The following is a 13,222-nucleotide window of genomic DNA, read 5'->3' on the forward strand; positions in this document are numbered from 1 at the left end:
CATGATTTTGCATATCACCACTTGACTGTCCCTCAAATCCCTTTTGTGCACGGCAACCCCATAACCCGTCCTCCCCCGAAAAACGCACGCGGCAGCGGCGGCATCCCTCACAATTTGTTCCCTCCGGCTGAGATCAAGTGTCTTGTTGCTCAATCATCGGCGAAACCCTGCATCCCGCCGCCCGGTTTTGTTGACACGCAAATAAAAGCGGGAGCAGAGTTTAAAAGTACACATGAGGCCCCTGTCACATGAACTCGCACGGTGTTCACACATTCGTCAGCCTACACGTCCACACACACACAATCTTATGAATGGTGTGTGGGTAGGAGGTCCTGTTTGTTTGTTATTGTGGTCCTCCCCTCCATTTTTCTCCTCTCTCCCTCGCTGTCAATGCTAAATATAAAGAGTGTGCAGCTTTTAGTGGGAGAGAAAGCACTCCAATCAAGTGTTTCTGTGTTCATGGGTGCACCGCGCTTTGTAACATGCTGGAAATGCATTCTGGGGGGACAGGGGTGTGTCACCGATGCCAAGGTTATGGAGGGAGTGAGACGAGAACAGCAATTCAGAGAACAGCACATCGCATCTGGACTGCTTATTTTCCGTGTTAGTGTGTGTGTGTGTGTGTGTGAGAGAGAGAGAGAGACTCACATGCTTGCAAGAGAAGCTGCTGACAGCCATGGATCGCACTCGACGGTCACGGTAACTCTTGTTTGACATCACAACAATGGAACTTTTTTCTCCGGTGGCGGGAAAAAAAAAGAAGGCCTCACTTTGTCCTGCTCAAGTCTGGACTGGGCTTTTTTCAAAACCCACATATGTGAGAAGTGAAGCGACTATAGAGACAAATGAGAGTTAGACAACTGCAAGTCAGCATAATGCAGAAATGTGGTGGCAGTTGGTTTACGTAAATGCCTCAGGTCCAAATCAATAATGGCTTGCTACCTGACCGCTGCAATGAAACCTTATTTAATCCTTGGGTTTGATCTGGCTGCTGCTGCTGCTGCTGCTGCTGCTGCTGTGTGTGTGTGTGTGTGTGTGTGTGTGTGTGTGTGTGTGAGAGAGAGAGAGAGAGAGAAAGAGAGAGAGAGGGGGGGGGGGGGGAGTATTTTTCATTTTGTGAACAGCTTTAAATTACAAAAAAATAACACAGTGACACAGATTTGCATAGCAATGTAGGGCAGGAATGGTATTCTTCAACCCAGGTGTTAACATTTAGATGAGCTTATTTTAAGAGGCTGAATGGTGCAGGGCATGTAGCATGCGCCTAACTATGAAAAACAAATCATGTCTACCAACAACCCAGTGTCCCACTTTGCATTTGATTATGAAATCAACCAAACAATTTATTTATGCATTATTCCCACCATCTTTACTCGGCTGAACTTTCACCATATTGTATTGATTCACATCTACCTCCACTGCACGTGCTCGTGCTGGTGTTCTTGTTAATGCGTGGGACCTGGAAATTAGACTCACTAATCGGTTTCGAGTCACAATATACATCGTGACTAACTAGATCTCCCATTGTCTGCTATCATGAGACGGCCAGCCAATAATCCCTGGGGGTATTCTCCACTGGCCGTACAATAATCTACCTGAATGGTGTTGAAATGATGAGAACTGCTGTGTCGCTGCGTGCCTGTCCGCCACCCACGAAAGGTGCGAATGTTATATCACGACATTGTAGAGCTACGACAAGCAAAATGACAAATATAGAGTCATGTCTATCTCTTAGCATCGACGCCATCCATGGCAAATAAAGAGGGAATCTGTCAAAAAGAAAGTGGGGGGGGGGGGGGGGGCAGCGTCCGAACAGCTGATTGAGAGTGCACCTGATCCCCATACGGAAAAGATCTTTGTGTAAATGCTAACCACTGGGAGCATCTGCCACGCTTAAGTGTCATATGATTGATCATTGTAGTTGTTTACTAGTGTTGGGCTGCGACAGTCAAATGATGGGGAGCCATAGACAAATAAATAATCAAATAAAGTGCCACTAATAACCGGGCAATATGCAAATGGAAACAGAACACACAGGACACGTGTGTGTGTGTGTGTGTGTGTGTGTGTGTGTGTGTGTGTGTGTGTGTGTGTGTGTGTGTGTGTGGCAACAAGCAGAGACACAACAGTGTGCTGGCGTCATCTGCTGGACAGTATTAACGGTTTATCATTTATTTTGTATATGTCCACTCTTATCCACTAGAGAGCGCTGCTGTCTCACCGTGCAAAACCAAATCCAATATTGCAATATTTGCGCCGCTTTGAACTACTTTTGCTTACCAGTCCACCGATGCAAAAACATGTTCGAGGAACGTAACGTTGGGATAAGTGGATAGAAAGGACACTCTAGAAATTCTGAAGAGGGGCTTCGTTTGCAGGTCAAAAGGTTAAGTCTACGTTTATATCCTGAAACTATGGTTTTATTATTTGGTTCCTGCTTGTACAGCAGCTAAACGAAGTCAAGCACTAATAATGCATTTCATCAAAAAGAAAAGACCTGATTCTTCAATGACTACGACAATTTGACAAGAACCATATAACAACACTGGAACAGCAATTGTAGGTTAGAAACAACGTTTGGTCCATACTTTAAATATCAGATTGAACTTGTCGATACGATTGCTGTGATAATCTTTCATAGCGTATTCCAAATCAACACCTCCAACCAAGTCACACAATGAAAGTCGCTCCAAACAAGTTGTTATTCAATTATTGCAAACGTAAATTAAAGTACAGTTTAACCGAGAAAGATACAAACAAAGTGATTTAAGGCAGTCCCTAGAGGGATGATATTCGTTTGCAAAAAGAATTAAAATAATACTGAAAAGTATAAAATGAAAACTAAAAAACAAAACTCCAAGGTACCGTTTTTTTTGTTTGTTTGTTTTGTTTTCCCAGCTAGCAGTCTGAGTTGCAGTTTCCCCTCCACGTTGAAAACGGAGGCTTGCCAATTAAAGGAAGTGGACTCTCTTTGTTGCATTTGCGTTGGCTGACGCCAGTGTGGGTGGGAAAAGTTTCAAGTCGTGTCGTAAGACGGCGGATCCTCGAATCACACAGAAGTTGCCAACATTTTTTATCTCGCAAATACCGGTTCAGTTATCACGAACAGTGTCTCACTGAAAGGGTCACGTTATATCCTGCAATATACTGGCTCTGTGACTAATATCATTGTTTATAAAGTATGTATATGAAGGTCGTATCACCAAATGTTTTGTGCTCTATTCAGTTTTTGATTGCTACCAATTTGCGTATTTGTGATATGCGCTCCAAATTGTTAGAGCTATTCAGACTTGATGTCAGTAAAGTGCCAGTGTCAGACTGAAGGGAGACTGTTTGTTACAGTGCCTCAGAGAGCTGGATGGAGAGAATCAACATAGTTTGTTGTGTTCTTTTATTTCAGTGGGGGAAAACACAGCAGGGGTTTACCAAATCTCAGATATAAAGTGCGCAGCACACAGTAATACTGTGAAATAAATACAAATAAAAAATACCTATATAGCATATTTCAAAGATAAACAACTTTTCTTTTTCCAGTTTTGGTTTTACAAAGAGTACAATGTCTCAGGATTCCAGCAATAGTTAGAGCAGTTTTAAGTTAGTCACCAACAACAACTTAAAAAATGATGCCGTAACTGAATGGTGTTAATACAGTGTGGTTGTCTTATAGTAAAAATAAAAAAAAGTCACAGTGGTTGCTACAAAGAAGAAACAATTTTGGTAAAGAGACAGCCCTTGCAAAGTATCAGAGACGCAAGTCAAAATGAGAACTAGAGCAGGCACCCAACTCTCATCAAGCACAAAACCTCATTTTGTACCTCAAGATAGTTTTCAGAATGCAAGGTTCACGCTGCGAGCTGCCGTTTGCGGGAGACACACCCGATATGTTTCAGTTGGTCACGCCCCTTAAATCGCTCAGAGCTCAGAGGGCCAGGCTAGCAAAGATATCAAGAGTTCCTCTCTTCCTTCAACACAGCAGGAGGCTCATCCCTTGCACAGCACGTCCGTCTCGAACTGCAGCAGCTGGCCCATAAAGGCCAGATTGGGCGAGATGACTTGGCGCCGCTGCTTCACGAAGTCGAAGGCCTCGTCCAGCTTGACGCGTCGCGTGTGCATGAGGTAGGCCAGGCAGATCGTGGCGGAGCGGGAGATGCCTGCCTGGCAGTGCACCAGCACCCGGCCGCCGCTCTGTTTCACCGAGTCTGTGGTGGGAGATCACAATGTTGCACTTTATTATAGGCAGAGGCAGTGGGTAAATTAAAAATACTTTGTTACTGTTCTTAAGTAGACTTTTAAGGCATCTACACTTTGAGTATTTCTTTTTCTGACAACTTTTTACTTTTACTCCACACACTACATAAAGATCTGTTCCTTCTATCCCTTACACTGGAAAAACATGCTTGTTTCTTTTGTGTTGATATATCAGAGAGTGATCACTTTAAAGTTCCTCGGCTTTGCGGTCCCTGTTCAGTACAGTTTTAGTGCACAGAAAAAAATAACCATACAGAAACATTGGTTACTGTTAAAAGTGTGAACAACCAATAATGGCTCACTTGTTATAACTACTGACCACACTTTGGTTGTGCTCACTGATTGTGACTGAGAGTACCAAAGGTGTTAAAATATTACCCAGATGCACCTGCAAGGACCCCTGGTCAGTTCAGTCTAGATTATTCTCTCACATTTTTTCATTTTCTCAACAAATATATTGTTTCATCAATAGTATTTTTTTTTCACTTTTTATGGAGGTACATTTCACAACCTGTGCTTTACTACCCGAGTATCTTTTTTTTTTCCACACAAGTAGGCCTTTCCCTACTTTTTTACGGAATGTAAATACTTTTGACACGTCTGATCATAGGCCAAAAACGTACGTGCGCTGCTCACAGGTTAAAAGACTAACAGGAAACAGCTCAAACTGATAAAGCTCTTTTCTGCAGTTTATCATAATCCCGTTGTTCGGTAATCAGAAGACCAGTGGGGAGCCTCAAGACAAGCTGATTACACTTAACACTTCTGGCACACTTTTCATTAATTAATGTGTTAATTAATTAATATATATATATATATATACATATATATATATATATATATATATATATATATATATATATATATATATATATATATAGACACACACACACACACACACACACACACATATTTTGGTGAGCTGCGCGGCACAAGACTCACCAATGAAGGCTATGGCCGTGGAGAAGCAGGCTCTGATGTCCGCGGCCAGGCTGTCCTCCACGGTGAGCCGCAGGTACTGCAGCTCGCCCTCGAAGAAGTTGGGACACGTGGAGGAGACGTTGAGCACCGCCGTGATGCCCGAAGCTGCCAGGGTCTCCCTGCGGGACGAGTGGATGGCGCTGCCGAGGAAGAGGAAGGGGAGCAGCTCCACCGGGCCGCCCTGCACAATTTGCGCAAAAACAGGTACGTTTAAAGACTCGTCGCGTTTTGTTCTGGCAAACAAACAAACAAACAAACAAACAATCAATCAATCCAAAACACAACTAAAGGAAAATCCCTGTTCTTACCTGGTCGTATGCTGGTGTGCTCCGGCCCGTGGCTGTCTGCTCTGGCTCGGCTGTGTTGAGGTGGCTGCTGCTGGCAAAGTAACACAGCTCTGGGTAGGCCTCTGAAAATCTCTCAAATCCACCTAAAAAGCAGGTCACGGAGTATTAACTCAACAAAGCAGGACGACAATGCCCAAGCTATTCATCATTCCGATAATTCATATTATTTTGCAGTTTTAAACTTCTTTTCTTTTCAAAATTTTTTTATTTTTTTTTTTAATAAAAAATACTGTCCCAAAAAGTACACGCTGCTGCCTTAAAATACAGAGTAATTATTTATCGACGGCTTCGTACCTTGTAGAAAACAGATCTGAGTCTGCGCCTCGTTCTGCAGGGCGCCGAGCAGCATCCGGACCACGCTCTCGGCCTTGAGCTCGGCCAACGAGCCGCTCCTCTCGTCCACCACCACCACGGGCGAGAACTCGGCGCGCCGCAGCCGGCCCAGGAGCGCCTTGTCCGGGATGAGCCACTCCAGGGCCACCACGGAGCTCTTGGATCTGCGGCGCAGCATCGAGTTCCAGTTGACGTTGCGGGACTCGCCGATGTGCGCCAGGGAGTAGTCCAAGAAGGGCCTGCAGTCCAACACCACGCACCCGCCCGACGCGTACCTGTCCCGCGGGGTGGTGAGGATGTGCACCAGCTCGCCGCCGGTGATCTCCAGAGGTTCGCTGCCCGACTCCATTGTTTTTCAAAGTTTGGCTTAAACAACGGAAGAACTAAACAAATAAGGACTGAAAATCCCCCTCTTAGCAACACATCAAGTGATAGAGGTGAACACTGCTTGGAAGCTGTCTCTGGTTTCTAAACTTAATTTTAATCAGTGTTGTTGCGGGATATCTGTTTTCCCGTCCCTGAGTTTTAACATGGAGATGGGTGTCAGTTCTCCATCCGCGCTGTCAGTATCTGCTCTCAATTTAGAGTTTCACTTGTTTCATTGATAACAGCTGGCCAAGAGGAGGAGTCGGCGAGGCCCCTCCCTCTCTTCCACGGAACAATCGACGTCAGAGGGGGCGGAAACGCCATATTAGGGCTGCCCGGCACTCCTCATATGGGCACTGACGTCAGGGCTGATTTTCCTATGGCGCACGTGGTCCTTTGGGGTTATCCCGTGTTTTGGTGTTGAATGACGTTATTGCCCAGAGCGAGAGCCAGAGTGTCTGTTGTTCTGCTTGAACTCAACCACCAATTCTCGAGCCACATGCCACCAATACTGTAAACTCCCCTGCACTCCGCTGCATCCTGCTCCATGCAGGATTTGGCAACTATAAATGGTGTGATGGCAGTTGATGACTGGCGAGGGACCAAAGACCGTTTTCTGAAGAGAGTTCTTTAACAGGACAAACACAAATAAACTGCTTTAAGGCGTGCAATGTTATTCTGGAAATAATTACTATTCTATAATACTATAATTACTATAATAACATTTTAATTACTCAGACATGAGAAATACATTTGAATTATACACACACACACACACACACACACACACATACACACACACACACACACACATATATATATTAGTGAGTTTAATTTCTCCCCCACATCTTTATTCATTGGAAATTACTTGGTATGTTCGTATTGTTGTATGGTCTCATTTCCTTTTTTTGACTGCAGTAGTTTCACTAATAATTTACAATGCAGAGGAATAATGTTATTTATCAATGTATTATTTTTTTGTTTTGTTTTTCATTTTTGCCTAATTTCACAGTTGTTTGGAGTCTGATGTCTCTTTACCCACTTCCTCCTGACCTACATTAAAATATCCCTGCAGTCCCACGCTGTCGTCCACTCAAACCTCTGACTCCACTGTTTTCATCCCCCTCTTCCTCCTCCTCCTCCTCCCACTGCTGGCTGCTGCTGCTGGAACCCCTCAGCAGCAAGCAGTTTTCCCACTTTGTCACGCTCCCTCCCTTGCTGAGGCTGCAAATCCAACCAAAAAGTATTGCACTCTCACATGCGTTGGAATACTGTTCGTCATGGCTGTCGGCGGTGTAGCGCTGACGTTGCACTTACACCAGTCTCAACAACACTACTTCTGCATAAAGCCACAGTGAAGTAGTGTGGTCTGTTGAGTCGGAGGACTGTGACGTGTCTGTACAGTGGGTGTCTTTTTTTTTTTTTTTACCCGTCGCCCCCGTCTGACAGGAAACAGCATACATCCTGTCACCATCCTCCTTGACGTTCAGCATCCTTGCGCACAATCTCATATCACTGTCACAAGGGTTTCATATGTTACATAGTTCTCTACCATTACAGAGTATCCATGATTCAAGATGTCAGGAATGTCAGAATTTACCCTCCCACAAAATAAAAAACCCCACAGTGGTGATCAATATGTTTCAGGGGTTAATTTCAGGCTTATTTCCTGGATGTGGTGAGTCATAGAAAACAAACAATTGCTCTGAGCTGTAATACCAATCACATTAAAGTTTCAAAAACGTTTTTTGTCTTTATTTGGTGAAGTAAAAGATCAAGTAGATCTTCGTGTGGTGGAAAACGTCAAAATAAAAGAGAAAGCAAAATATAGAAAATAAGAAGTGAAGGTTGATGACAAGGAGTGGTAGAGATGACGCCACAACTAGTGCAAAGAGCTGTGACTGCTCGTTGACTCAGACGCTACAGGTAAGATATAACAGAAATAACACGGTCTGGTGGGGCAATGCTGCAAGACTTCGCTGTGATGAAACATTACTCACTCTATAAATGCATCTGGGTAAATAAACATTAAAGCAAACATGATGAAAACAGCTGCATGCAGCTTTTTACCCCGGGGCGCCCACCCTCTTTACTCCCACAGGGGATTATTCGGGATTAATTGGATGGCTGGGGCTATTAATCTCCGAAAAAAACACTGTAATCCGAGAGATTGACCTCACCCTCCATTCCTCTCACAAACACCCACGTGACAGCGGCATCACTCCATTGAGCGGGGAACATGTTTGTGTCAGGGTCAGCTCATTCATGTGTGCTGAGAAGGACTTAATGGTGCAGAAACCTGCTTTTTGCATCTGTGGGACATTTTGTGTGCGTGTGGTCGTGTGTGTCTGTAAATCATTATTCAGAATGGCTCTTCTTGCGATTCTTCACTTTCCTGCTCTTTTGGACACATTTATTGAAATATACAGTTTTATTTCAACCGCAGACAGTCCATATCCTTCATGAACCCACATTTGCATGCAGCTAACCCTGTTTTTTTTTTTTTTGTTGCTATTTTTCGCCTCTTCCAAGTCACGACTTGGCACTGCAAGACGGGCAATTTGATTTGTTCACAGCGTCTAAGTCAAACAATATTTGAAGTGTTTCTTCTTCTCATCAGTCTTCGCGCCTCCTCCTCCTCCGCTCTCCTCTGATTTATCATCCGCCTGTGAAGACCACAAAAGCGTTTTTTACCCCCACTGAACACCAACACAGCCTGCCCGTTGTGCGCTCACGCTCTTTCATGACTCCACTTGGCACCTGTTTATTAGTTTTGGCTCAAGTGACTGACATCACTTCCTGGAAGAAGTGACGACACTGAGAGAAAACATGACAACTTGTGGCCTCACTGGAAAAAATGTAAACAACGAGACTATTTCGAGATATAGAAAGCATCACGAGTTAAAACCAAAACTCAGTAAACATGATTGAGAGGCTGCTGCGTGACCATCCGGCCACTTCCGCAACCTGAATCATGTGTCGTGCTCTCTGACCGATTCGCCTCACATCCGTCACCTCCACACTTCCTGCTAGCTTCTCCTCATTTACTCCCTCCGCCCACCATGAGACTCTTACCCCATGAAAATTGTGACTCCTACGCTCACTGCCAGACTGAAAACAGTCACCGCAGACAGGACAGGCAGAAGCAGAGCCTTCACATGCAGAGCAGCTGTGTCATCATCCTCCTGAGGGAGTGTGTAAAGTGTGGGAATGGGTCGTTGAACTGTTGTTGGCACAGGGTCAACTGTGGAGGAGAATTATGACAGAAACAGTGAGTCTTTATGAGAGGTACCAAATATTTTTTTTATCTGAAATTGAGAGTTCAGATAAAAATTGAAATTTTTTTAGTAGACTTTTTTTTTTTTCAAAAGCCAATAATAGACAGAATAAGCTAGAAATAAACATTATCACTTTACCATGACGGAAAAAGAGAGAGCCGCTATTTTCTTTCTGAATTTTATCTGAGAAAAAGTTTTGTAAGAACTTTTCCAATAGCTATTTATTACGTCAAACGCCAATAATATAATGAATAGGTGGTTATATGCATTATCACCTTACTTCCGGATATCGTAGTTTCAGACTGCATGTATGCACGACAACAACCCAGTTTCCTGCGCAGTCACAACCATTTTTTTTTGACAATGTCAAGTGATGAAATAAGTGGATTCATGTGCATTAACGTGATTACACAGCCAGCCTGGCCAGTAAACAAGGACCAGGAAAACCACACACACACACACACACACACACACACACACACACACACACGGGGTGTGTGAAGCAACCTATTATTCCAGATTTCAAACTGTACACAGTAAAACTTGTTTTTTCCTGGTGTTTAAAGCTGACTTTTGCATATAGCTCCCTGAGTGAGTCCTGAGCTGATGACTACTAGGTAGTACTTTCTTAATTTAGCAGCACAGTGTTTGATCTGTGGACTCTAGATAATGATAGGGAGAACTTAAAGGCTTACTGGGGGAGTTAAAGGCAAGATTAAACTAGATAAAATACAAAAAGCCCACACAAGATGATACAGTTAGAAAAACCACCTACCCTTTTAAAGACATTGACACACCCTGCATCCTCCCCACAGACACAAACCGCAAACAGAAACACAAACATATGCAAAGATTAAAAGCCTCACAAAATGTGAGTGCAATGTTTTTCAGCTTCAAGCAAATTTGTTTCTGCGCCTGTAAAGAAAGATTTGGGGACTTTTTTTATGTGAAACCCTTCTACTTTTTTCCCCTGTATTGTACAGTATTGTACAGTATCGACAAATGTGAATTTGATTTTAGGTTAGTCACATTCATTTTGTCTTCCTTTTTAAAATGATATATTAGTTTCTTTTGTTCAAACAAAGATAGAAAATGTGGCTATGCACTTCCCATTCTTGTCTGAACAAAATAAATAATCACACAATGTATGGATTTGATTACGTCTGATATATTTGAATTCTTGTGAAGCTCAGCTCTCACCAGTGAGCAGAAAAGTTGCTTTGAAGAAAACAGTTCCATCACGGTCCTGCAGAGTGCAGCGGTATGTTCCTTGTTCATTCAGCTCAAGTTGATTTAAGACAACTGACGACTCCTCTGTCACCACCAAGACTTTGAAATCATCCTCATTCAGCTGTATACACAAAACATACAGGCCGTGTCTGCTAGTAAGTGGGTGCAGAAGATGGCAAACAGTGAAGATGATTATCTGGAGTCATGTCAAATAAGTGGGGGGCAAAATGGTGAAGGGCTGTACTCAAGTTCTGGTTTACCACTGCATCGTATTGTGTTTTCAGTGTCACCTGTACAGCTCTTGGATCACCAGGGGCCCAGGAGTAGTGGTACTCTGGTTCTCCTAGCAGAAGACGGTGCCACGGGAAAAAACAGTCCAGTACTGCCTGGCCGCCCTCCTCAGCCTGGAGTGAGTGCTCTGGACAAACAGGGAGGCGGGTTCTGCTGCCATTGCATCAGGAATAATCTTTTTATTAGCCTTGCACATGCTCTGTGGCGGCAGTAGCAGCAGCAGCAGCAGCAAGCGCCTCGGTCGGGCACACATTTATGCACTCGTGACAGCGTGTGTTCCCGTACCAGCACAGAACATTCCAACTGCAAAGGTGGGTGTTTGTCCCCACCCACTTCCAGGCAGTTTGCAGTGGATCGCGCAAAAAGAAACAGAAATAATGATAATAAAATATACCTCCACAATCCAACTGAACAGTGGGACAGGTGTACGTCTTGTAGCGGCATGAGGCACAGTCCATTACTCTGCGTTTCAGAAATCCTGTAACGCAAACCACATGCTAACGCATGTGTGTCGCTGCTGACTACACATTTGAACATCTATTGGTGCAACCATAAGGATTTGCACGGACGCAGCGGCAGGGATTAGACAAAGAAACTCACCACACTTGTTAGGGCACAATCCTGAATGAGAGACAGACAGATGGTTTAAAATGAATGCTTCTTGTAGTAGACCTTTATAAAACAAAATGCTCCACACAAAAATACTTGTATTCCTGATATTGCTGTTGTTGATGCAGCTTACCATCAAGGATGAATTTGTCGAGATGTTTCTCTAAAATTTCCCTGCCCTTGTACATGATTTGGATTGTGTTGATGGTTAGAGTTCCTTTCAAGAAAACATTCAGTTATAAGTCCTATATATCTATCTGTCTGTCTAATGTGTATTTTCTTTTGTTTCTTTCTTACCACGGGGTTCATTCTTCCAGAAGTAGTTGAATTCACTCTCATACTCTGTCCTGGCTCTGTACAAAGTAGTGGGATCTAAACAGTGGCAAACACTTCACATATCTCATCTTGGTTGCTGATGTTGTTTCAACAGCCAGATCATGAAAAGCCAAACGTGTGATATCACTTCACTGTTAAACATGCTTGTGCATCCTTTAACAAAATCTGTGCCGTGACACAAATGTTGAAAGAATTGTCGTCTCACCAATTACTCCTTTCCGTTGTTGGCTGGCCTGTTTGTATTCCACATAGGACTGGTCACAAATATGTTTCAAAACAATCTGATCACTCACGGAAGGAGCAGACAGAATCAAATTGTCATGAAGCGTCCTGATCCTGGTGTCACACTGTAGGCAGGCCCTGAATAAAGGAAGGCTAGCTAGTAGGAACGCCAATATTAGCATCCTGCTTTCTCGGCACCCCCAGCCTCCTCCACATTAGAATGAGTCACTTTGGGCTTTCTGATTTTTTTTTTTCAGGCAGCACCAGTTCTAAAAAAAGAGTTGAGAGACACCATTAGCACACATGGCACATGTGGTATTTACAGTGACGTTCCATGCACTCATCACTCCTGTATTTAGATTTGCCATATGCCAAAAGGCAAGAATTGTTGTTGACTCATTTCTGAGAACGCGAAGCCACAGTATAGTGTGTTCTTTATTTCATCAATTTTTTAAGGCTTTATCATTTTTGTTTGATGCTCTGATGCCATTACTGCACAAGTAGTAATCACGGGAACCATGTATCCACTCAATATAAAATCAATCTCGTAAAGATTTATAGACACAGGAAGTTGTGCTTTTGTCCATCTCATGGTTGACAGTTCCAGTCAGATTTTGCCACTATTGTATCCTAGTCCCAACCAAGGAAATGCTAACACCAAAAATGCCTACATAATGGTGATATGCATATATTGTTTAAATAGAATATGAACTGGCATAGGTTACAATATGAGTATTATTTTAAAGAAACAATTAAACTAACCTCAAAGGTTCATGTTGCCTTCATAATATAGCTGTTGGGGTTTGTCTATCAGTTGATGAGCAAAGCCGTACCTAAAATAGAGACTAGATGACATGGCCCAGAACAAGAATCTAACCATCAAAGCATCACTAACTTCAAAGGTGATGGAGGTCTGGTCTGGGTGAGGTCCGCCCCACCAACACTTCCATGGGAGAGAGAGAGAGAGAGAGAGAGAGAGAG

General features: G+C 43.4%; 2 protein-coding genes across 5 annotated transcripts; both read right to left on the reverse strand.

Annotated features, from left to right (window-relative positions):
* Positions 1 to 3,374: 3,374 nt before the first annotated feature.
* Positions 3,375 to 6,502, reverse strand: dusp2 (dual specificity phosphatase 2). Its single transcript, XM_076033248.1, has 4 exons — positions 5,871 to 6,502; positions 5,538 to 5,659; positions 5,191 to 5,410; positions 3,375 to 4,199 (listed from the first exon to the last, which is right to left on the reverse strand). Exons 1-4 carry the CDS (start codon positions 6,256 to 6,258, stop codon positions 3,982 to 3,984), a joined length of 948 nt encoding a protein of 315 aa, XP_075889363.1. The 5' UTR covers positions 6,259 to 6,502; the 3' UTR covers positions 3,375 to 3,981.
* A 1,477-nt stretch (positions 6,503 to 7,979) lies between these two features.
* On the reverse strand, positions 7,980 to 13,188 carry izumo1 (izumo sperm-oocyte fusion 1). 4 transcript variants are annotated; one of them, XM_076033244.1, is made up of 9 exons: positions 12,225 to 13,185; positions 11,981 to 12,055; positions 11,817 to 11,900; positions 11,675 to 11,695; positions 11,469 to 11,552; positions 11,074 to 11,201; positions 10,754 to 10,904; positions 9,351 to 9,519; positions 7,980 to 8,941 (listed from the first exon to the last, which is right to left on the reverse strand). In XM_076033244.1, exons 1-9 carry the CDS (start codon positions 12,421 to 12,423, stop codon positions 8,860 to 8,862), a joined length of 993 nt encoding a protein of 330 aa, XP_075889359.1. In that variant the 5' UTR covers positions 12,424 to 13,185; the 3' UTR covers positions 7,980 to 8,859. The 4 variants fall into 4 exon arrangements, 3 of the variants coding, with proteins under 3 accessions (XP_075889359.1, XP_075889361.1, XP_075889360.1); XM_076033246.1 differs by having other exon boundaries at positions 11,817 to 11,862; positions 12,225 to 12,277; XR_012927636.1 differs by lacking the exon at positions 10,754 to 10,904 and having other exon boundaries at positions 12,225 to 13,187.
* Positions 13,189 to 13,222: the final 34 nt, after the last annotated feature.

This window comes from Nelusetta ayraudi, unplaced genomic scaffold, assembly GCF_046127955.1.
Source record: "Nelusetta ayraudi isolate G7.1 ecotype Tasmania unplaced genomic scaffold, CSIRO-AGI_Nayr_v1 ptg000041l, whole genome shotgun sequence".
In the NCBI taxonomy this organism is placed as follows: Eukaryota; Metazoa; Chordata; class Actinopteri; order Tetraodontiformes; family Monacanthidae; genus Nelusetta; species Nelusetta ayraudi.